This window comes from Orcinus orca, chromosome 5 (genome assembly GCF_937001465.1).
Source record: "Orcinus orca chromosome 5, mOrcOrc1.1, whole genome shotgun sequence".
NCBI classification, from domain to species: Eukaryota; Metazoa; Chordata; class Mammalia; order Artiodactyla; family Delphinidae; genus Orcinus; species Orcinus orca.
Genome location: NC_064563.1, coordinates 145,026,043 through 145,049,648, shown reverse-complemented (window position 1 = coordinate 145,049,648; position 23,606 = coordinate 145,026,043). Strand labels below are relative to the sequence as shown.

General features: G+C 51.6%; 1 protein-coding gene across 1 annotated transcript; it reads right to left on the bottom strand.

Annotated features, from left to right (window-relative positions):
- Positions 1 to 5,195: 5,195 nt before the first annotated feature.
- LOC101282697 (interferon-induced GTP-binding protein Mx2) lies at positions 5,196 to 21,754 on the bottom strand. Its single transcript, XM_033418341.2, is given in 8 exon segments — positions 5,196 to 5,501; positions 7,388 to 7,526; positions 8,844 to 9,025; positions 10,766 to 10,788; positions 10,790 to 10,895; positions 12,230 to 12,422; positions 13,024 to 13,324; positions 15,792 to 21,754. Coding segments are annotated over 7 exon segments (1,023 nt in total). The 5' UTR covers positions 13,201 to 13,324; positions 15,792 to 21,754; the 3' UTR covers positions 5,196 to 5,298.
- Positions 21,755 to 23,606: the final 1,852 nt, after the last annotated feature.

The following is a 23,606-nucleotide window of genomic DNA, read 5'->3' as shown; positions in this document are numbered from 1 at the left end:
GGGCAGGTTTTCCTTCTTTTTTAGGCGTGTACGTGGCCAAAACCACGTATGTGACAACGCCCCACCCCACCTTGCAGATTTGGGCCCTGAGACTAGAAGCGGGCTATGCACCACTTCCCAAGAGGAGTTTCACGGGAGGACACAAGACCCTTGGTTCTGATGTGGCTCAGGAGAACAGGGTACAGACCCAGGGAGAGTGCGTCTGGGTGGGTGTCGTGTAGCCGTGCCCAGACCTTATTCATCCCAGGACGGCACAGGGGGCAGAGGCCCTTGGACTTTCTCGGCCACAGAGCAGCCTGTGTTTGCAGCAGAGCGCTCTGAGCCCTGGCAGGGCTGGGGAAGCGCCCACGAGGGCCAGCCCTGTAGTCAGGAGCATGGAGCGTCCAGGGGACCAACCACGAAGGCCCAGGAAGGATGCATACATCTTGCAAGCTGCCAGCCTGGAGGAATGGTGATCAAGGACCAGGCACGTCACCTAACCCGGGGCTCAGACACAGCCCCTGGGATAGCTGGAGACGTGAGATTTGTTTTCCACCAGCTGGCCAAAGAGGTGCTTCAGTTGAGAGTCATCAACCCAAGAAAGAAGTTGAATGTTTATAATTGGGAGGGAAAAAATCTGATTAATTAAATGAAAATAGAAACTCAAAAATTCTTATGGCATTTACAGCTCTCCCAAGAATACACCCAGACTACAGCTGGAGGACGCCTACCATGGAAGGACTAGTGCTGTTTTTATCACGTGCCAAAACAAAGACGCACACACACACGCACGCATGCACCACGGGCACACACCCTATTGGCATTTGGGCTGAAGCAGAATGGAAGTTGGAATTCTGCCAGGGGAAGCAAGGAGTTTCTTGTCAAAGCATTGACCTCTCTGGTCTTGGATTAGGGGTGAAGAGGAGGGAAGAGACGGGGTAAGTGAAATTGCCTCGCCTCGGAACAAAGGAGCAGAAGAAAGCTGGAAGTAGGCGGTGGAATGGTCTTCTATTGAATTGGTGAGGTCAGCGCACCACACTGATGGGTGGGAAGCTGTTACAGATACTAAGGGGTCCCTCGTGTGGGCACAGTCAGCTCTTCGCACACTTTTCATGTGCCGGAAGTAGCTTCTGGTCTTGGTAAACATGATGCTGCTTTTGCGGGAGCCCTGTCCCCAGACTTACCTTTTTGGGTATTGGCTGTGTATGAGTATCCAGTGTTTAAAGTATCCAGTGTTTAAACTCCTCTCTGATTTTGTTATATAAGCGGGACTCTTTCTCCTTTACAATTTCTTCTCCTTCTATTAACTTTTCAATGTCCTGATTAAACACCTTAATTTTCTGAAAAATGAGATAAAAGCATCATTCTGGGCTGTAATCATATTACAGAGCTGGGATCTGGGACAGCTGAGTGTGGTGTGGGACCTGGGGTTTCAAAGGGGTCCAATGACCCACCAGCAACTTCATCCCCCAGGTGAGACCCAGGGAGGGCAGGGCAGGGCTCCCGCAAGCCACAGGCGGGGAAGCTCGCATATAGGGAGGGCCACCACAAGATGTGCAGGGCCACCAGGAAGGATGCGACCATCTAAGGAGAAGTCAGTTTCTGTGCCCGAGGGTCACACGGGGTTCCCGGTAATCTTCACCTCAATCAGAAAGAACATTGTATAGGCTTCGTTGCTGGGGAGGTTATCTCCACACTGGCGCAGCTGCTCTGTCGCCCTCTGGTGACTCTCCTTTATTTGATTCTCTAACAAAGGGAGCAATTTCTGAACAACAGAAGAGCAAACAATGAAAGGCTGCAGCTTGATGAAATTAGCTGACAAATTTTTTGGGCGTATGGGCAGAGTCTCATTTGAGAGCATTTAAGGGGATCTGGAATTTCTATTATTGTGTGAAGCTTGTTGAGATGGACCCCTGTTAAGAGCTCAAGAAGGGCTTTGGATGCAATGCTATGCACTACAGCTTCAACCATCTGGTGTCAAGAACTTTGCAGTTCTGTCAAGTGACCAGAGCGGGGAGGAATCAGATGGGGGCCAGTTTTTGTTTTTGTTTTTTTGCTGTGTTTGGCTCAGTGTTTTTCATTGAGAGAAGAAGTGTCCTTGTGCTGACTTTAAAAAATGCACAACATGAACAATGTGAGTGAAGTTTTATTTGGGGCAAAATGAGGACTATAGCCCGGGAGACAGCATCTCAGATAGCTCTGAGAAACTGCCCCAAAGAGTTAGGGGGGTTGGTCAGTACCTATGTGGTTTTGGTGAAGGGGGAGTCCATGCAATCAACAACATGTTTTTTGCAGAAGGTTCTGCTCGTCTCGTGAAGGTTACTGCTAGTCATGAGGAGCAGAGGTCACCATGAAGGATTTTAGTGCTTTTCTAGATATGAGGAGATACAAGAATTGGGCTCATAAAATCTTCTGAGAATATCTAACCATCTGAAGACCTGTTCTGCCAGTTTTTCCCAGAGCACAGAGTGCCTCATTCCTGATCTCCACCCTGAACTCCTTTCAGGAGGTGTTGAAGGTCAGCAACTACAACAGCTCATGATTTAATCCTTGTAGAAGTAGATGGCAAGTACCAGTTTGTAGCTGATGCTTGAATATGATGGAAGACTTCTTTAGCAAAATGTTATGTTGGTGGTCATTTGAGCATGACAAAATGAGAAATGGTGCTTTGGTAGAGGCTATGTCTGTGTGTCGCTGTCAGGCTGGGTACAGTCCTAAGCAGTCAACGTTGCTAACAACAATTTAACAAAGAGGAAGAGCAGGAAGGATGCAGAGGGGCACCAAGGAGGGTTATCTTTGCGCCAAGCATCATTCCAAGCCCTTCACGTTGCAGTGAAGCCCTGCACTGCGGTACAAAGCATGTGTCTTCATTGCCTCTTTTTCACAAGAGAGGAACCTTAGGCTCAGAGAGCCAAACTGCTTGATCTCATTGCTGAGCTGGTAAGCAGTAGAGTTCCACTTTGCATCCTGTTCACCACCTTTACAGCCCGAGCAGGTAAACACTACAGGTAAAGACACCTGTGTGAATGACGCTGGTGCAGCCAGCCAGGCAGGATGAGCTCACTGAAATTTAGATGCAGTTTGTGGATGAGGGTACCAAGAAGTTGATAAGGTCTCAGCCTCTCTCTCTCTCTCTCTCTCTCTCCAGTTTGTATTTGTATCTCTAGGCAGAAATGTATTAATTTTTTCCCTGATATTTCAAATTATCATAATTGAGTCTTGATATAAATTTTTTAAGTTAATTTAAAATAGTACAAAACTTAAATTCAAAATTGTAAATGAAATATTTAAATGTTGAGAACTATGTTATGAAAAAATTATCAAAATGCAAAGTGTTTTTGCAAAAAGGATGTTTTTCTCAATTAGACACTTCACATCTTTTAGGATGGCATTATCAAAAAAACAAAAGACAAGTGTTGGCAAAGATGTGGAGAAATTGGAGCCCTTGTATACTGTTGATGGGAATTCAAAATGGTGCAGCCACTATGGAAAGCAGTAAGAAAGTACCTTAAAAAATTAAAAATGGGACTACCATATGATCCAGCAATCTCACTTCTGGGCATTTATTCAAAAGAATTGAAATCAAGATCTCAAAGAGATATTAGCACTCCTGTGTTCATTGTAGCACCATTCACAATAACCAAGATGTGGAAACACGTAAATGTTCATGGAAAGGTAAATGGATAAACACTGTGGTAGATATATGCAATAGAATATAATTCAGCCTTTAAAAAGAAGGAAAGTTTGCAATATGTGACAACATGAGTGAACCTTGAGAACATTATGCTAAGTGAAATAAGCCTGTCACAGAAAGACAAACACTACATAATTCCGTTCACGTGAGCTATCTAAAACTCATGCAATCAGAGAGTGGGCATGGTGGTTGCCAGGTGTTGGGGGGAGGAAGAAATGAGGACTTGCTAATCAAAGGGCAAAAAGTTTCTGTTATGAAAGATAAGTAAGTTCCAGAGCTCTGCTGAAAAATATTGTGCCAATAGTTAACAATACTGCATTGTTCACTTAGACTTTTGTTAGGAGGGTGGACCTCACGATAAATGTTCTTTCCACAATAAAATTAAATTAAAAAAAATGTTTACACGGTGCTTACTAAGCGCCTATGATTCTAAGGGCTTTACAAATATTTAATCATTGAACAACCAACTTTAAAGAAAGGCAAATGCACCAGAAGGTTAAGTAGCTCGCCCAGGGTCACATACCAGGTGGTCTGGTTGCTAAGTGTTTGCTGTTAACAGAAATTCACGAAGGACCCAGTAGGATCATTTTTCCAGTGCTACTGTGAGTGCCTTTCCTGCAAGGGCTGAGTCCCAGCATGTGGGCACACAAGGATTAAATCTCAGATGTTCAACAACAAAGCACTTCAGCACACTTTTTTATCCAAGACTTAACTTCCCCAGACACCTTGAACAGTGGTTTTCAAAGTGTGGTCCCTGGGTCAGCAACGTCGACTTCAACTGGGAACTTGAGACATAAATTTTGGGACCACACCCCAGACCTCAGAAACTCCGGGACAGGGCACAGCCAGCTGGATTTTAACAAACTCTCTCGCAGATTCCGCTGCTCCCTCGGGGTTGAGAACCATGGGTGTGATTATTACAGAATCTTCTCTCTGTTTGGTGAGCAGAGTTTTCTCTCCCTGTGACCCCTAACACTACTGAAAAATGATCTGTTTCTTCCATTCAGGGCAGGAGCAGAGAGGAACAAGGAACCAGGGTGGTATGTATAGAGTGCTGGCCAGAACACGTGCGTGTGGCATATTATTTAATCCTAACCACAATCCTGTGAAGAATTAGCAGGATGAGAAAGCAAAAACTCAGCGAGGCTGAGTCATCTCCCAAGGGCACAGAGTAAGTAGCAAACCTGGTCTGCAAAAATTCACCATTTTTCCCACCGTCTCTCCTTAAAGCAAGAGTGACCTCTATATCTTATTATCCTTCTCCCCCTGGACTTGCTGTTCAGGGACAGCAAGTTCCTAAATAAAGTGAAAGGAAAAAAGTACCCGATTCAACGGGAAACATCCCAGTGTTTTGCAAGATTTTGTGGGACTCAAATGAGAAAGCAAGTGAAAACATTTTGAGAAACCGAAGTGTGCTCTGCCTTATGAAATACCCTATTACAATTTTTCATCAGAGTCCAAGAAAAAATGGTTTCTTTAAGTAAGCCAATAACTTTAACACCGAAATAAAGACGAGGGTAGGTTATGCCCATTGTATAATTTTTATATATAATTTGGTAGTCATCTAGGCCAATTCCGGTAGGCGGGGCTGCTTTCCATGGAGTCCAAGGTTGTCCTAAAGAATCTTACCTGAAGTGCGGATGTGTTTGAAAGAACATCATTTCCTCCTTGGTTGCTTCGGCCAAGCTCAGCTTGTTCGTGACCTCCTGCTGACCCCGACACTTCACTATCATATAACCTCTCTTGAGATGGTATGTGAGGTCCTGCATGACTTTCAGGACACCTTTCTCAGTGCCCTTGTCCACTAGATCTGGTTTGGTCAGAATTCCTGTGAGGTGATTAGAGAAGGGCACTGGAGAGGTTGTTCTCTACTCAAATATATGGAATGCTGCTAGGCTACGGGATCTTTTATTGGCCATGATCAGCAAAGCCTCCTGCAGCCCTGATGGCCCAGCGCCTGACAGCCCGTTCATTCATTCATACCATCGTCACTCCTCTTACTTGTACTTTTCTTCACTCACCCATTCACTCAGCTCATGAACTGCCTTGTGTAATTCATGTAACAAATGTCTCTTGGGTGGTTGCTGGGTACCAGACACTTAGGCAACATACATCATCAGAACCGATCCACTCCATCACCATGCTTCCCAAAACACGTCATCCCCTACTGTAAGGAGGGTCTGTGCCCTCTCTCTAATGTCTCCTGTCGCAGACTCACTCTGCCTCTTCTGGTGGGTACCTCCTTCGACGTCCTCCCTCCTTCCTCTCTCATGTTCCTGCCCTCACTCCTTCCTGCTCACATTGGACCAGAAGCTTTGATTTCCAAGTGACTGTGTTCTTGATGGACACTTGGTTTGCTTCCACATTTGGGCTGTTGTGAATACGGCTGCTGTGCACATGAGTGTATATTGCATTTCCTTTTTAAACCTAGCACACCGTTCTCTATTTCTGTACTTGACCCTAGAATGCATGGAAAGTTTGCATTGATGTTATAATGCTGTTCGGAATATACTGAGGTCAGATTGTGTATACTCTATGGTTATAGTACTTAGCTGAATTTATAACAATAATAGCTAATACTGAGCAAGAACTTTTGGTTATTAGAGTGTGTGGCTAATGAGAAGAACAGAAAACTATTACTGGTGTTATTCAATTGCTATGGAGACACTGATATCCAAATAGATCAATCTACTGAACAGATGATATTGTCTTCTGTGGTCGTCAATAAGACATCCCTAATGACTTCTAACTGCACAATGACTCATGACCCAAAACCTGAGTTTTCTCTCTGGTTCAATGTGCTCTAGACACCTGTAGAAGTCAGCAGCTAACACGGCACAGGTGTAGTCTGGCATATAATAACACATTACACTTGAGCTATATTCCCCTAGTGTCATTTTTATCCTTACTGGAAAACTAGGCATTTGTTGAGGAAAAAGTGGAAAAGGCAATGATATACTGAGCATCCATTTAGTGGAGGAAAATGACTTGCAAATTTTCAGGAAGGCAAACTCAACGGGTAGGTGAAGTGATTGGGAGAGAAGTGATATTGAATAATAATATTAAAAATTTTTAAATAGCAGCTATTATTTTCCCAAGGATATGTAGCCAGTAAGTGGTAGAACAAGGATTCAAACCCAGGATTAAACCAAGTCCCCTATAATGCCTTCCAGAGTGACTTTTTTTAAAAAAAAGAAATTTAAGGGAACCCATCTGCCCCAGGAAGCATTCTGCTTGAATATAAATTCTGCAGACACCTGTGCTCCAAGGTAAGCCTGGAAGTATGTTCCCTGAGTATGTTCATACAGGACCTGGGAAAGTCTTTTCCATGCACCAGGGACTCACAAGAACTTTACCTGTGGAACTGCAGAGCTGATGGGTCACTTTCTCCTTTCTGGACCACTGTGGGAGAACAAATAAGGCATTTCTCCTCCCCCATCCAGAATGGTTCAAGAATGCAAATAAGCGATGATAGGAAGGAGGGCAAAGAACCTCCAAATGTTGGCCACACATCTAACCCTGACTGTCAGTGAGGGTGACCCATCTGCTGTGCTCGACTCCACCCCGAGCCCATGGAGCTTCCCTGAGAACAGCACTTGGATCTAAGGCAGGATGTGGGTGCCTGTAACAGAGCTACATTCCAGGACCTTCTAAATATATGAGGGGTCTCCCCCTGGCTTCCTGTCCTCTAGAAGCTTGGTTCTTTCTTCTTACCTATGGTCCTGTCTCCATCGGGGTCCACCTCCTGAGCCATGCTCAGTGCCTCCGTGGTGGCGATGTCCACGTTGCAGGGGACCACCACTAAGCTGATTGTCTGCTGCCTCTGGATGTACTTTTTGATAAGTGCCTTGATCTGATGCCAAGGAATAACAAAGGAGGAATACGTCTCTGGTCACCCAAGAGCACGGCTAGACATCCCAGAGCATGACCCAGGTTTTACACTTCTGGGCTTTGACTTAACCTGTCCCCTTCCTCTGGAATGTCCACCCACTTGCCCTTATTGAGCTCTCTGTTGATGTCCTACTTATCCTCCAAAGCTCATCACTGATGTTTCTTCTTTTTCAAAGACTCCCTGATTCCTATGGCTAGATGAGACCCCTCCTTCATCGACAGATCTTCCCTGTGACACTCCTGAGATTATGGCAGGAAGAAGCAGCGTGCTCTGACCCCAGGCAAGCATCTTTCTCATACCCTAGGAAGTCCCACCTGTTTGCTGAATGAAGTGGGGTAAGAAATGAGGAATTAGTCCCTTAACGCAGTAAGGGAAATGACCTAACTACACTGCTCCTAGAGAGACAGAGAATGGTGATTTGGATATAGGAAGAAAGAGTAATTTAACTGCCCAAGACAGTGGAGCTAGCAGAGACCCCATCCAGAAAGGACTGACACAATCCTAGTTGGGCTATTGTTGAGTTCCCAACACCGGAAGTGCCTCCCGTCAAAGGGAGGAGGGCAGTTAAGTGACCCCAGTCCTAGGGCAGGAGGGTATCACCTTCTCCCCATCCTCCACCTTGTCCCTTTACACCCTGGACCCCAACCCCGCTCCTGAGACCATCCTCGTCTCCTTGGCCTCTGTGTGAGCTGGGCTGGCAAAGGCTTGACAAGGCTGCTGTTGGGGTGAACCCAGCCCAAAGATCACGTGTGACTCTGGCATCCCAGTGACGACTGTGTCCTCAGGAAACCTTAGGGGGGAAGGTCTTTGGCAAAGAAGCCCAGGGCTCAGTGGCTGTCGGTTTGTACTGGGTCACTGCTGGTCTGCAGTTCTCATTCCTGTGCATTGTGCCTTTCTGCCCCTGATCAGAGATAACAGTCTGAGTTCCGATTGACTTACGTAGCGTTAGTTTAAAAAACTGTTGCTAAAATTGGCAGATCCCATGTAAAAATCCAATTTCTGGCTTCTTTTAAATATCGGGATAGTGGTAACACTGGGCCAACATTCTCACAGGACAACATTGGACAACATTATACACCTCCAGTGCCACGGAGTCAACTTCTCCTGTTTCCATGACCTTTCAGGCCCTTGTCAGAATCTGAGTTATGAGGCCCCAGCCCTAGATGGTCCTACCCCAGTTTCCTCCCCAGCTACTCAGAGTGAGGGCTGGGAAGGTGCACCAGAGCCCTTGGGGCTGCCGGCAGAGACCTCAGAAGTCTCCCGAACTTAGCGTGGGACCCATTCCCGAGTTCCAGAAAGGCGCATCTGCAGTCCGACATCATGGGGCTGGTTTCCCACGGCCACCCTGGTGATGCCGGGAAGATCAAGGAAGGTCAGATCTAGAACCTCAGGGGAGGTGATCTCCAGACTAATGAGCTCGTGGCTAATGCCAACTCCATTCGCAGCTACGGCATCCTGGGCTACAGAGACCGAGAGGAGAAAAGCCGAGAGTCCAAATGAACAACCCAACTTAGCAGAAGCAGTGAAACCTGTGGGCAGCTACATATTTCACCTATATTTGGGGACAGCCCTGATGTGAGAAATAGGCAGGGAACTTAGGGCACAGCCCTGATTAATTGCCTGATTCTCTAGAGATAGAAGTTGGGGTGGGGGGATGACAGCCAGGCTGTTCCTCTGTAAACTTTTCCTGCCTTAATTATCATTCAGGGTCAGACCTAAGATACGAGTTTGTAACTTTGTACTGAAGTGTACCATACAGTACCGGAAAGTACCCATTGTCTTAAGCAGGTGGCTTGGTGAGTTTCACAGGCTGGACCCTGTATTAGTGCTTATAGCCGAGGGCTCTTCCTTTTCATTACCATGTGTTATTCCACCCTGTGCCTCGATCCAGTCTACTGTTGATGGACAGTGTGTGGTTTCCAATGGCGGGCGGGGGTGGCGATCACAAGGGTGCTGCTATGAAAATTCTGGAAGCTGACTTTTGGTGCACCTTTTGGCTGGGGGTGTACTCAGGACTGGAGTTTGGGGGCATCATGGGGTGGGCACACCTCCAGCCTGAGTGGACATTGTGCCAGTTTTCCAAAGTGGTTACAGCAACGTGCCCTCCCATCAGCAGTGGACCAGCGTTCCAAGACACTATTCTAAAGAAGCTCATTATACATCCTTACACAGAACGTTCACCCAAGCTGGCACCCATGGTGCCGTCCTAGTCTTGCCCGCAGAGCTCATGGCTAGAGAGAGTCTGGGCAGATCTGGACAGGGCTGCAGGATGTGCCGGGCATGAGGCAGCCCAGGACAGGCATGGCTGGCACAGAGGGTGCAGAACTTTTATTATCGGAAGCTAGGAAACTTGGCAATCGAGGGTCTCAAGAAGTTTCTGTTCTGAGGTGTGGATGCTAGAATTGGGGCAGTACGTCTCTATTTGGGGAGGGATCCCTCTGGTGAGCCAGCTGAGACAACAGGCTTCTCGGGGTGCTGAGCCCACGGAGTCATGTAAGAACCCCAGCCTGATATGCTAAGTTTATTGCTTAGTAAGGAAGAAGCCCAGCTCCCTGGAACGGGAGCTGTGGCTGCAGGGTTTCCTGTTATGATCAGGGTTGATTTCCGCCTGCCCTGCTGAGCCCAGCTTGAGAGCAGGAAGGGGGAGAAGCCCGGGGGAGGGGTGGGCATGCTCGGGGACCTAGGGGGCAGGGTTGCGAGGGCGTGACCTCCAGGGTCCCCTCCGAGCAGGTACAGAAGTGGATTCCAGGAGCAGCTGAGGCTTCTGCTCATTCTGTGCTTACCGAAGGCTAATCTCAACTGTTGGCTTCCAGAAATGATGGGTGGGTGGGGTCAGTGCTGGGGGAAGCTGCCTTGGATGGGGACAGGGACGTGGCCACAGGCAAGCAGCCACATTAGGTTGGAGCAGCTCCTTGGGACACACATACCCGGCAGTGACCAGGGTAGCTGGGGCCGGGGGTCCTGTAGGGGACACTTCCCAGAGGAGGGGCAGGTAAACTGAGACCCAAAGAAAGAGTAGGAATTAGGCAGGCATGGACCAGGGACGGCATGTGAGGGACGGCATTTGAGGCAGGGGCACTGGCACATGGAAAAGCCTGGAAAGGAGAGACGGGTGCCTGCTGTGGAGCTGGAGAGGCCCCGATGACCGATGATGACTGGGGCTAGAAGGAGCCGACCTGTAGCCGCCCGCAGGGCCCTACCTTTACGTATTTCCCTCTCCACCCGAGGGGTCTTGCACCTGGAGCTCCGTCTTCCGGCAGCTGATTCTCCCTGTCCACTTGCACTCCTGCTTTGTCAGTTTCAGCACCAGCGGACACCTGGTTATGATTCCTGAGACTTTCCCAAACAACCTGTTTCCCTTAAAAAGAAGCGTTCACACGTGCCCTTTGCTCCTATTCTCCCCGGTGTCCCCAGAGGCCTCATCTGAAATCTCTAGGGCCTAGGTACAGAAATCTCCAAGCCCCATCACTTTCCCCCGGGCCCTAGAAAGGCCTGGGGCATGGTCCGGGTGGAAGCCCAGGGCCCGGACAGGCAGGATGTGAAGCGGTGAGATCCGCCTGACCCTGTCCGGCCCCTCCAAGCCTCTCCCGTTCGGGTGTGGAGGCAGCACACAGCACTGTCCCACAAGGCAGGTATGTCCAGGGCTACCTGCCTGCCTCACAAGACTGCCATGGCCACACTGGCCTCCAGACTCTCTGCTCTGTTGTTTCTCTCCCCAAAATGCTGAACCCAGGGCGGAGGGGAGGAGCCCTGTCCCCACTCTGACACCATCACATGTCAGGCACTGGGGCTGGTGGGAAACTCACAGGAGACTCTGGAGTAAAGGACCAGCTGCCTGTAGTCAGGAGGAGGCGCAGGCCAGGGCGCTCTCACTGGGGGCTGTGCAGGGTCCTGGCAGCCCTCCGGCATCCCCACTCCCTCCTCTGTGCCCAGGGGGCAGCCCTGGCCCCCTGGGTTCTGGTTGGGTTTGGCCGATGGGCAGTGCTGGCAGGAGATGGGAATGAGGGAGGGAACCAGGACAGGGGAACCTCTACCCACTACAGGATGCCATCTCTTTCCTTGTTTTTTTCCTTTATAATTATTTTATTAAATCAGAAATGTACAACAGCTTTTTAACTCTACACACACTTTAAAAATGTTTAAAGGAAACAGGGACTTCCCCGGCGGTCCAGTGGTTAAGATGCATGTCCCTGCACTGCAGGGAGTGTGGGTTTGATCCCCGGTTGGGGAACTAGATCCTGCATGCTGCACAGCATGGCCAAACAAACAGATGTTTTTAAAGGAAACATTGTGTCTTATCACACCATGATCCTGGCTAATAGCTTCTCAAAGCGTTGAGAAAATTCTTCAAAAAGACTTCACATGTTACCTGAAACTCACAAATTAACAAGATCAAAGAAGAAATGCTTCTACAACGTTAGAAAGATGACTAGAAAGAAACCGACTGATACAGGCTCAGCGATGACTACTGACAGAAACTAGGGGCAGCAGGAACACCCAGGGCCCTGCCCCCCGGCCCCCCGGCCCACACCACGCACTCCAGACGCAGCCGTCCAGGGCCTGTGGGAGCTGCCCTCCCGGGGGCCTTCCCAGCGACCTCTCCTGAGCCCACTGGTCCCCGGGATGCCTTGTGGCTTGCAGGAGGCTGGCCCGGCAGAGCTTACCGCTGCCTCTGGGAAGGGCGACCCCCGATAGCGCCTCCAGCACGGAGCTCTTGCCCGAGCTCTGGTCCCCAGTGACAGCGATGGTGGGCAGGGCCAGGCCCTGCTCCACGCCCAGAGCCTGCAGGGAGTCGATGAAGTCAATGCAGGGCCGCACCTTCTCCTCGTACTTGTTGTACAGGTTGTTCTCAAGCCCCTGGAAGAGACACAACAGACTTCCCGGTCTTGGCCTCCGATGGGGCTCCCACCACCTTCGGGAGTTTGTGGCTGAATTAGAAACAGGAGGGATGAGAGGTGGATCGGGATGTGCCTGTAGGGAGGCCCCTGTGCTCTCGTCCTGTGGAGGATTTGCTTCTGCTGCTGGGGGGAATATTTGGCTGGGGCTGGAGACGGAGATGGAGACAGGCAGAGACAGGCCATCTGGTGCCAGGGGGCAGGCGTTCCCAGCTGGAGGGGGGAGAGGAGTGGGCCCACGGCTGCTGAGCTGGGGTGGGGTGGGGAAGGCAGTCTGGCAGTGATGACAGCGTTAGTCATAGCTGGAGGCAAAGCTCCCAGGAAGGAGACCCCAGCACAGGGAACGGAGCCCCCAGATTCATGTCCAGGAAGGCCATTGCTGCCCCCAGAGACTGTATCTGTCCCTGGTGCTTGTTGGAAGTGCCCAGGAGAGAGGCGGACACTAGTTGTGCACCTGGGGCTGGACCAGACTCGCAGGTTTTATTTCCCGCCTTTACCCGCCCCCACAACCCCTGGGGGCTGCTGGGATGCACCCTTCCTGGCCATACCTGCAACCGACTTACCTTTGACGTCTGCCCGTCCCTGTTTCCTCCTGGCTGCTGGTGGTTCAAATTCAGCAGATTGAAGCCCTTGGCGAGGAAAACCGGGTCCTTTCCTCTCCCCTGCCAGTTTGGGGGGTACATCATCTGTCCAGGTGCTGCGCTCGGTGGCAGTAGTGGCTGCTGCTGGAAGGAATTCATTTCTTCTTTGGGACAGTGTTGGGAGGAAACTGAGCTGCACGTAGGGCTTAGGCACCAGCTGTCTCCTGGGAAGCTGGTGGGTGCGGTCACCACTGCTCAGCACCTCCGATATTCCTGGCAAGCTCTACAAAGACACAAGTTGGGAACGTGGCCAAACGTCCCCCAGCAGACCTCCCCAGGGCTGCATTTTTTCCGGCTCTGCCTTGCCCAGCCCTGTACAACCCACCCTCTGCACACAGGGGAGGCCAGGAGCCCAGCAGAGGCCCCGTCTGCAAGAGGGGCAGATGGCAACACACAGGCGCAGAGCACAAGAGGGGTCTCCATGGGCCCCCAGGGCCTGGGGACGAGTGAACTCCACGCTTCCACAGGAGAGTTTGAATGTCCCGCTGTTACTTCTGATGGGCTCCATGTCACCTGAGGTTCAGGACTGGACAGGAGACCGTAAGGTTCAGAGAGACGACAGGCAGCCCCTCCTGGGTCCGTCTGAAGCCAATCTCTGCCCTGCCGTCATTGTTTCTCACACAGACTAGGTCAGGCTGCTGGGGGGCCTGGGAGAAATGGTTGATTGGGTCTCTTGCTTCTCCACGGGGCCTATAATCAGGTCGTCAGCACCCTAGAAAGAGCTGGCGGTACTGAGTGCCGGCCTCACCTAGCGCTGCTCTAAGATGCTCATTTCATTTTCACGACAACCCTACGTGTTAGCTGCCAATCTTCATTTCTCCAGGTCAAGAAGCTGAAGCGCCGAGGTCCAGTTACTGGCCTAAGTCAGGGCCCAGAGGCCAGCCAGCGGCTCTGGGTCATGAGCCCTTTCCTGCTATGACCTCCACTGGGAGCACAGTGGATACAGCGAGTGGAATGGTTCCACCCCCCCCCCCCACCAAATGCATGTCCACCTGGACACGTGGATGTGACCTTATTTGGAAAAAGGTCGCTTGCAGATGTAACTGATAAGAATTTGGAGATGAGGGTGGGCCCGAAATCCAAGAAGAGACAGGCAGAGAGGATTTGAGACCCAGAGACCCACAGCCAGAGGGCGACAGAGACAGAGATTGGAGGGAGGCTACCCCAAGCCGAGGAACCCCAAGGGGGGCAGGAACCCCAGAAGCTGGGATAGAGGCCTGGAAGGGATCCTCCCTCACACTTCCAGGAGGAACTAATTCTGCCGACGCCTCGACCTGGAACTTCCGGCCTCCGGAACCAGGAGAGAATAAATGTCTTGTTTTTTGCGTCCGAGTTTGGGGAATTTTTTATGCCAGCCCCAGGGCACTAACCAGTGGGGAGGACTGGAGTCTTGAGGTGGCCCCTCCCCCGTAGCTGGCCTTTGGGGCGTCCACTGGTACCCCGTGTCCAGCTGTGGTCCTGCAGTCCAGCCCTCCGTCCGTCCCCTCTCCTCGACAGCGGCCCCTGTGCACACATTGTGGCCCTTTTCCTTCTAAACTCCTGGTCTCATCGTGTCACTGCCCTTTCTAAAAACCTCTGTCATGTTTTCTTTCAGAACAGAGTTCCTAAAACATTTGGTCGTAACCTACCTTTTCATATTTTATAGCACCTCTGAATGCCGGGCCGAACAGTTTGTCTTCCTCAGACGGCACATACGCACATTCACAACTTTGTGTGTGCCACTGACCTGTTTTTAAAAATGAGGGTGATTTGTTCATTCATTCATTCATTCAACAAGTATGCTTTGAGGACTGATATGGGCTGAATCACGTCCCCAAGTTCCTGTGTTGGAGTCCTATCCCCCAGGACCTGAGTGTGTCTGTACTGGAGACGGCCGTCTACACACCCAGGAGAGAGGCCTCAGGAGAAACCAACCCTAATGACCCATTGATCTTGGACTCTTGGCCTCCAGACTGTGAGAAAATAAATTTCTGTTGTTTAAGTCACCCAGCCTGTGACACTTTGTTATGGTGTCCTGAGCAAACTAATACAAGGACCTACTATGTGCCAGGTAGTTCCTGCCATGGGGGTACAGTGGTGATCAAGACAGATAAAGTCCCTGCTTCTAGTATATACATTCTGTCAGGGACACCCCACAAACAAATAAGACAACCGACAATGATATAACCCCAGGTGACCATGAAGTGTCTGGAAGAAAGGTAGTGGCCTATAGAGCCAGGGGTCAGCTGTCAGGGGGTAGGGAGTCTGTTTGAGGGTGTGTCCGTGTACAGGAAATGAAGGAGCAGAGGAGCAAACATTTGAGGACCTGGGAGGAGCCTGGCAGAGGAAACATAAGTGCAAATGTCCTGAGGTCAGTATGAGCTCAGGGAACTGGAAGAAGCACCACTTTCTCCTGGGGGGCTCAGAAAGCCCAGCCCAGGGGCACCTCCTTTCTTGGGAGGGGGCTGGCCTCTCTGCCTCGTCCTGTCTGGGCTGTGCCCTGGCCTTTCCTGGCATTGTTAGGGCATTGTTAGGGCTGGACCTGACACTTGGGTTTGGGCTGGAAGAAGGCAGAGAAGGTCTTCTACCGGCACTCTTCTGAGTGGGCAGCCCCACTGACCCCGAGACTGTAAGCGAAGGGGGATCCCCAGGTTTGGCCCTGCTCCCCGGGGAGCCCTGGGAAGGCTGTCAAGTGGAAGGAGCGCCCTTACCTCTGTGTTCAAATCCTAAGCCAGCACTTCTGTTCCCTCTTGTGGATGAAGGGCAGTGAGATCGCTCTGCACAAACTCACGAGTGAATTGGTTGGAAGGCCAGCCTCACAGCCAACCTGTCGGCCGATCCCAATGTTTGGGGCTGCGTGGGAACGATGCAGACACTACCTGGCCAGGAACCGCTGGCGCCTAGCCCTCGGAGCGCCCCGTGGCGTAAGCTAGCTTTAGAGGAAAGGGCTCTCAGACAGCCCCTCCCTCTGGTTGGGGACCAAAAATAAATCTGGATTTCTTCCAGCTGTTTTGTATCTTCCTGTTCTTCTGAATTTCTCTCAGTCCCTGTGGTTTAGCCTTTGATGTGTTCCGCATCTCACAGTCTCCCACGCTACCATACTCCCCAGTGAAATTCTTCGTTTTACAAAACACCTAGCCTTCCAGCAAGTATCAAGAGAAAATATGATCTCATGCAAAACATCTCTGCTTTTTTTTTTTTCATTAATAAAATTGCCCTAAAGGACGTATCCAGTGGAGTTCCCTGGTGGTCTAGTAGTTAGGATTCGGTGCTTTCACTGCTGTGTCCCAGGTTCAATCCCCAGTCGGGGAACAGAGATGAGTGGTGCGGCCCACCCTCTCCCCCCAAAAAAACCCATATCCAGGGATTTATTTAATCTCCTTAATATAAGGAACTTATAGTAAAATTATATTAACTTGCTTAATATAAAAACTCAGGAGATTACTTTGCAGAGGGCCCAGCTGGAGGAGTTTGCGCTCCTGGTGGATCGAGTGCTTCTTTTTGTCAAAGAGGGAAAGAGACCCTCTGCCCCACGCAGCCCTGGCCTTGGGAGTGTGGAGGCTCAGGCCGAGCTGTGGGTGGTCCTAGCTGCCGCAGGCTTGGCTTTGTGCCTCGGCTCCTGTTCCCAAGGCCAAAGATTATTCTCGTGTTATGGTTTGACTGTGGCACTTTAGAGCGGGGCATGAAAGAGCTAGTCTCGGGGAGCCTGTACGTCCTCTGCCTTTCTGGGGGGAGGGGTGGGAGTTGGAGCATCCAGGGTGGTGGGGGGAAGAGGCTGCAGCGGAAGAGGCAGTGGTTCCACAGAGCGGCTGGGAGGTGTGGCATGGAGGAGCATTGGTGTCAGGGCTTCTGTGTGGCAGGATGGGGCGGCAGGATCATATCAAGTGAGGGGCCCCAAGCTCGCTTTAATGATATAAAGATAAGAGGCTGGGCTTCCCCGGTGGCACAGTGGTTGAGAGTCCACCTGCCGACACAGGGGACGCGGGTTCGTGCCCGGTCCGGGAAGATCCCGCATGCCGCGGAGAGGCTGGGCCCATGAGCCATGGCCGCTGAGCCTGCGCGTCCGGAGCCTGTGCTCCGCAACGGGAGAGGCCACAACAGTGAGAGGCCCGTGTACCGAGAAAAAAAAAAAAAAAAAGAAGAAGCTAAGAGGCTGGGGCTTCCCCGGTGACGCAGTGGTTGAGTGCCTGCCTGCCGATGCAGGGGACACGGGTTCGTGCCCCGGTCCGGGAAGATCCCACATGCCGCGGAGCGGCTGGGCCCGTGAGCCATGGCCGCTGAGCCTGCGCGTCCGGAGCCTGTGCTCCGCAACGGGAGAGGCCACAACAGTGAGAGGCCCGCGTACCGAAAAAAAAAAAAAAAAAGAGGCTGAAGGCATAAGAGCAGCTGTGGACAGGAGAGAGATGGCCCGTGCCACACGAGTGTCACTGAGATCACCTGCAGAGAGGGGGTCTCCTGCCTTCCCTCTCACGGGGCAGGACCCAAAGCACCCTAGAGGAACCCTGCCTGTCCCTACTTCCCACCTAGATCCGTGCAGGGGCAATGGGCTGTGTCCACTTACGAGAGCGTGACCAGCAGCCCAGGGGAAGAAGCAGCCCAGGAGTGGGCAAAGGAGGAGGTGGACGGAGGGAGCACTGAAGGGGCAGGAGAGAATCGTTGTGAGTCATCCGTGGCCCCTTTGTGTGTCCTCCATCACCTGCAAGGATGGAGGCTGTGCTGATCTCCGTCCCAGCAGAGGACAGTTTATTACAAAAGGATGTAACTCAGTCCCGCCAGAGGGAAGGTGCTCACGGGCAGAGCTGGGGTTGTGGCTCAACCTGAGGACACGTCAGGAAGCCCAGAGCCGTCCACCGGCCTGGCCGCACACACCAGCACAGCCGTGCAGCCCGCGCTCAGTCTCCCACCTCCCCCCAGACTGGACTGTCGCCTCGTTTCTGACCACCTTCCGGTCCACCCAGCCCTGGAATAGCTGGGAGAGCGAATTCATCCCAACATGGACAGCTGGGACCATGGGGACGGTGCCCCCTCTGTTGAAGATGCCCCCACATTGTGCTGAGACGACTAACATCACAGATAAGACCCATGAGGGATGAACAGGTGATAAAAGGGACTTAGCCAAGGCTGCAAAACTGTGTCCCCAAACTGGGGGCCCAGGCGTCTTGGGGAACCTCAGCAAACTGGCAGGTACACTTGGGGTCATCAGAACTTCCCAGGATACACAGGGATGTCGGTTGGCCACCACGTTACCTACGATTACTGAGTTCTTTGGACCTAACTCATGAATCAACAGAACTATTGGGCGTGTCTTTTGGTCGGGGCACCATGAACCTATTATTGAGACAGTCAGGGTGCCCAGGACGGAGAAAATTTGGGAACATCTGCTGTGAGAGCGAAGGGGAGATTCTGAAGCATCGTGAGGGTGGGTGTGGGTGGAAACTGCCTGAGGGAGGAGTCAGGGATGGCGACGGGGTGACGGGACAGCTGGCCAGACACATGGACAGGCGGGCTGGGCAGAGCTGGGCGGGGAGAGAGGCCAGGAGCAGGCTCAGGTGAAGTTCTCAGGGGCTCGGCGACCACACGGGTGTCTCCTTTGCGCTTTTCACGTGTGCGTGGAGTCTCACGTGCTGTCGGATTTCATTTCCGTTTTCCCTATTCTATAAGATGGGAAGTGAGGTTCAGACAAGTGAAGCACCCGAGACACCGTCCCATGGCTAGAAACCCACAGACTCAGGATTCTCACGAATAGTGTGTTACTTCGATAATGAGGAAACAGTAACGCCATTCCGATTTTGAAACCTCAAGGCAGAGCGTTACCGTTAGTCATGGGTAGGGTTCAGAAACGCCATCTTGAAGAGCAGCCCTTCCTCCCTGGCCCTCTCTTCCTTTGGACTGTTTTTTGCTTCTCCTGTGTTTCCAGCTTTCTACATGCTTCAGTCAGTCCCAGAGGAGTCGCTGGTCCCAGGGGCCTGGATCCCAGCTCCCTGTGACCAACCGCCGCCCCTGGGTCTGGCCTCCAGGACCTGCACTGGCCCTGGATTCTGCTGGGAAAGTTCCACAGCTGGGCAGGCTCGCGCGCGCGTCGTGGGGAACCCTGCAATTCATTTAAAACTTTCTCCTTTGACAGATCTGTGCTGAATCTGTATGACCCCTCACATGGACCCGTGGGGATATCTCATCTCCCTTCCTAGTAAAGAGAAATTAATTTCTCCTAAAAGCAGAATACAGCAACAAAAATCTGGTTCACTGAGATTTTGCCACAGTTTCCAGGAAAGAGGAAGAAAGATGTCGTTACGCTCGGATCCAAGTCTAAACCTTCCCTGGCTTAGTCCCTGGCTCCGTGTGAGCAGGCGGGAAAGAGCTCCGTGTCTGATTGTCCTGCAGAATCAGACAATCAGACATGGAGAATGGGTCACGGGTCACGGCTGACCATGTGGCCTGGATTATTTCTTCCTGCTGGCTGTGTGACCTCAGCATCCTGAGATATTTTCCTCAAATAGTGCCAAGGAGTGCTGACAAGGACCAGAAGCTGGAATAGGCAAGGGAGGGTTCTGTTCAGGGTCTCAGGGAGGAACCAACACTGCTGAGGCCTTGATCTCAGGCTTCCAGCCTCCAGACCTGGGAGAGAATACACTTCTGTTATTTAAGCCCTCCAGTCTGGGGTACTTTGCCACGGCAGCCCTAGGACACTCACATACCTTTCTTAGCTGGGCAGACTTGACATCAATACCTGTCTCTCTCCAAGTAAAACTTGGAAGGCATAACCATGTACCAGTACCTGCTACAAGGGGAATCAGCAAACGCTAGAAATCAGGTGTCCTCGCCCTTCAGAAGAGCCAGCGTTCCAGGACACCACTGAGGGTGGCCACCACTACCACGCGCAAGACGGCTCCTGACGCTCTGAGGCCAGGCTCTGGGGCTTCAATTCTGATGCCGGTTCCGGTTCCAGGGCGTGTGTTTTTCTACATCACCAAGCAGTTAACTCAATTCTGACACTATTTACCAGGACATGGTATCAGGTGTCACAGGGCTATCAGAAGGGGCTCAGCCCTACTCAACAGCTCCCACCCCATCCTGCTGTCAGCTACAAATTGTCACTTGCCACCTGCCTCCGCACGGATGAGGTCACCCTCCGCTGCAGTCGCCGAAGGTCAACACCCCCTGAAAGGAGCTCAGGGTGGAGATCAGGAAGGAGGCCCTCTGTGCGCTGGGAAAAACTGGCAGAACAGGTCTTCAGATAGTTAGAGATTTGCAGGAGAAGATTGTATGAGCCCAATGCTTGCATCTCCTCGTATCTAGAAAAGCACTACAATCATTAACGGTGACCTCTGCTCTCCCTGACTAGCAGTCAGTCTCTGTCAAAATGTGCACTTGACTGCACGTACCCCCTTCACTAAAATCATATGTGACACTGACCTTCCCTCCTACCTCTTTGGAGCAGTTTCTCAGAGTTATCTGAGATGCTATCTCCCAGGCCGTAGTCCTCATTCTGCCCCCAATAAAACTTAACTCACAACTCTCACGTTGTGCATTTTTTTTTCCCCAGTCGACACTGCCCACTTCAGATGCCAATGGCTAGCAGGTACAGGTTGTCACCCGTGCTTCTGAGCAACCAGCTATAGCTCAATCGGAGGTTCCAATGACCCCCTCCTTGGAGTTGAATAATTTGCTAGAGCGGCTCACAGGGAAACGTTTTACTTACTAGATCACAGGCTTATTATAAAAGGATTTAACTCAAGAAGAGCCGGATGGAAAGACCCAGAGGGCAGGCGTGGGACGCGTGGGGAGCTTCCACACTCCCCGTGAGCGCCACTCTCCCAAATCACATGCTCACCAGAAGCTCTCCAAACCCGCTTGGGTTTTAAGGAGGCTTCATTCCATAGACATGATTGATGAAATCATTGGCCATCAGTGACTAAACTCAACTTCCTGCCCCTCTTCCCTTCTGGGAGGCTGGGGGTGGGACTGAAAATTTCAGCCCTCTGGTCACAGGATCGCTTCCCCAGGCAAAGGGTTCCCATCTCGTTAACAAAACACTACGACCTGAAGTCCCTTCATTAACATAACAGAAGACGATGCTCTTTTCACTCCCAAGGGTTTTAGGAGCCCCTTGTCAGGAACTGACACAGACCAAATAATATATTTCTCTTTTTTCCTACATTTGTAGGTATTGTGAAATAGTCACCATGATGAGTTAACATCTGTCCTCATACTTAACATTTCTTTCTTGTGATGAGGACTTGTAAGATCTACATTCTTAGCAACTTTCAAAAATGTGATACGGTATCATCAGCTCTGAGATGTAACGTACAGCACGGTGACTATAGTTACTATATTTCTTATTAAAAATCACAACATCACAGAGCACAAAGCTCTCTCCCCACCCTGAGGTGTGTACCTTCCACGGAAGTTCCCAAAGCCACTTCTCTGTGTCCCTAAGGCCTTTGGCCAGATCTGGGGAGACGGGTCCCCTTGTGTTCCCAGTCCAGCCACTTCCTTTCTAGAACGTGCTCTCTGCCTGCAGGGATGGCTGGAGGCCAGCACCAACACAGGCAGCTTCAGACACGTATCTTTCTGTCTCCAGCCTTCCGGCCCAAGCTATGTTTACCAGAAAATCCTTTCAAAAGGAAAGCATGTCTGCTGCATGACGATGTGGTGAAGCAGCCCTCCCTGCCCAGCTCTTACCTGTGCACCTGCAGAGTGGAGACCCGGCAAATCATCTCTCTCCCTTCCTCCGCTTCCTTTTTTTTTTTTTTTCCGGTACGCGGGCCTCTCACTGTTGTGGCCTCTCCCGTTGCGGAGCGCAGGCTCCGGACACGCAGGCCCAGCGGCCATGGCTCACGGGCCCAGCCGCTCCGCGGCATGTGGGATCTTCCCGGACCGGGGCACGAACCTGTGTCCCCTGCATCGGCAGGCGGACTCTCAACCACTGCGCCACCAGGGAAGCCCTCCGCTTCCCTTTTATAGAAATGGCTTCTCCCCTTGCTGCTCTCTTTTCCAGCAGCAAGAGAAATGAAACTAATGGCCTGCCACAGAAAAGACACTGAAGAATCAATACACTTCCTGGTGACTTACACAGTTGTCCTCAGACGCCTGGTGAGAGTGTGCATCTGAGTTTCCTGGTGGGCTTGTAAACACACGGGGGTCTGCCCTGCCACCCACCCCAGGATCAGATGCCCGAGATTCTGCTTTGCTAACATGTTCTCAGAGAGGTTGGGGTTGGACCACCCTTGGAGATGCGGTCACTTAGCACAGCGCTGTCCAGCAGGACACTATCTGAGATGCTCTGTGCTGTCACTCTCTCCCCATATTAAGCTCTGAACACGCCAAAAAGGGACGTCCACAGCTCCCCGCAGTACCCCACTTGTGCAGTGCATGCCCTCATACTCGGGTTGGTCCCTGTGCTCTCGGAGAGTTCTTGCTGGGAACCCAGCCCTGAGCTAGCCCCACTTTCTGGTCCTGGCTTGGTTACTTGCACCCCAGGGTGCCCCAAAGGTCTCCCGGCGGCGGCGCTGTGACTAAAGGGGGGTGGGTGATTCAGGCATTGCCATCACCAGAGTGTGGGGAACCACGACGAGGCCCCGGGATGAGGGGTTGGCACGGGATGGGGGAAGCCGGCCTCAGGTTCGGCTTCACACCGGCGATCCTTTCCAAAACAAAAAATAAGATTATAAATTAGAAAATAAATCCTGAGCAGTTCTTTGCTCATTCACTTGACTTGTGGGCAAATTTCCCTTTGAAGAAGAAATTTAGAGGCTAAAAGAATGGCTTTCAAACCCTGGCATTAGGAAGTTGCAGGGAGAGTCTCGGGGTCTGTGTCCCGCAGAATCTTTTGCCCGGATCATCCAGAGGCCGTGGGCAGAGGTGAAGGATGGAGGGAGGAACTGGGCAACCGACTTCACCGCCAATGTCTTGCGTCACAGGGCGGGTGCGTCTATGTTCCAGGAAAGTTACAAGTGAAGGCACCGCACCTCCGTGGAGGCAGCTGGAGGACCCTGCATCCCCGCTCAGAAGAGCATCCCCTTGGCACGTCCCTCATCCTGACAGCATCCAAGTGCTGGGCTGGTTCTCAAGCTGTAGGGAGCTTGATGACGAGCCCCTGACCCTCTGAGGAAGGGCTGGCCTGAGCGTTCATGCAGCCCCGAGCCATCTGGAACCAGAATGCACCCACCCTCGGCCAGACCTCTCCTTCTGAGCGTGCTTTCTCAGTCGTACAGAGGAGACCATGCAATGTCTCCCTGATTAATGGATTAAGGAGATGGAGGGACCCAGGAGTCTGAGTCCTAAGTGTGTGTTTGTGCCAGTGGGGCGAAGTAGCAGAGGCCGCTTGGGGGCGGGGGTAGAAACCCCCTGACTCTTCACTGTCTGGGCCCCAACTTCTCCAATCGGGGTGACGATGGTGACCCACCTCAGGGCAGATGCTAGGAGGACAGGCCTGGGGTGGGCAGCGCGATGGAGGGTCCTAGCTGGTGACACACTTTCCTGTCAGGAACAAGCCATGTTCCTGATTTTATGGTGTCAGAAGTCCA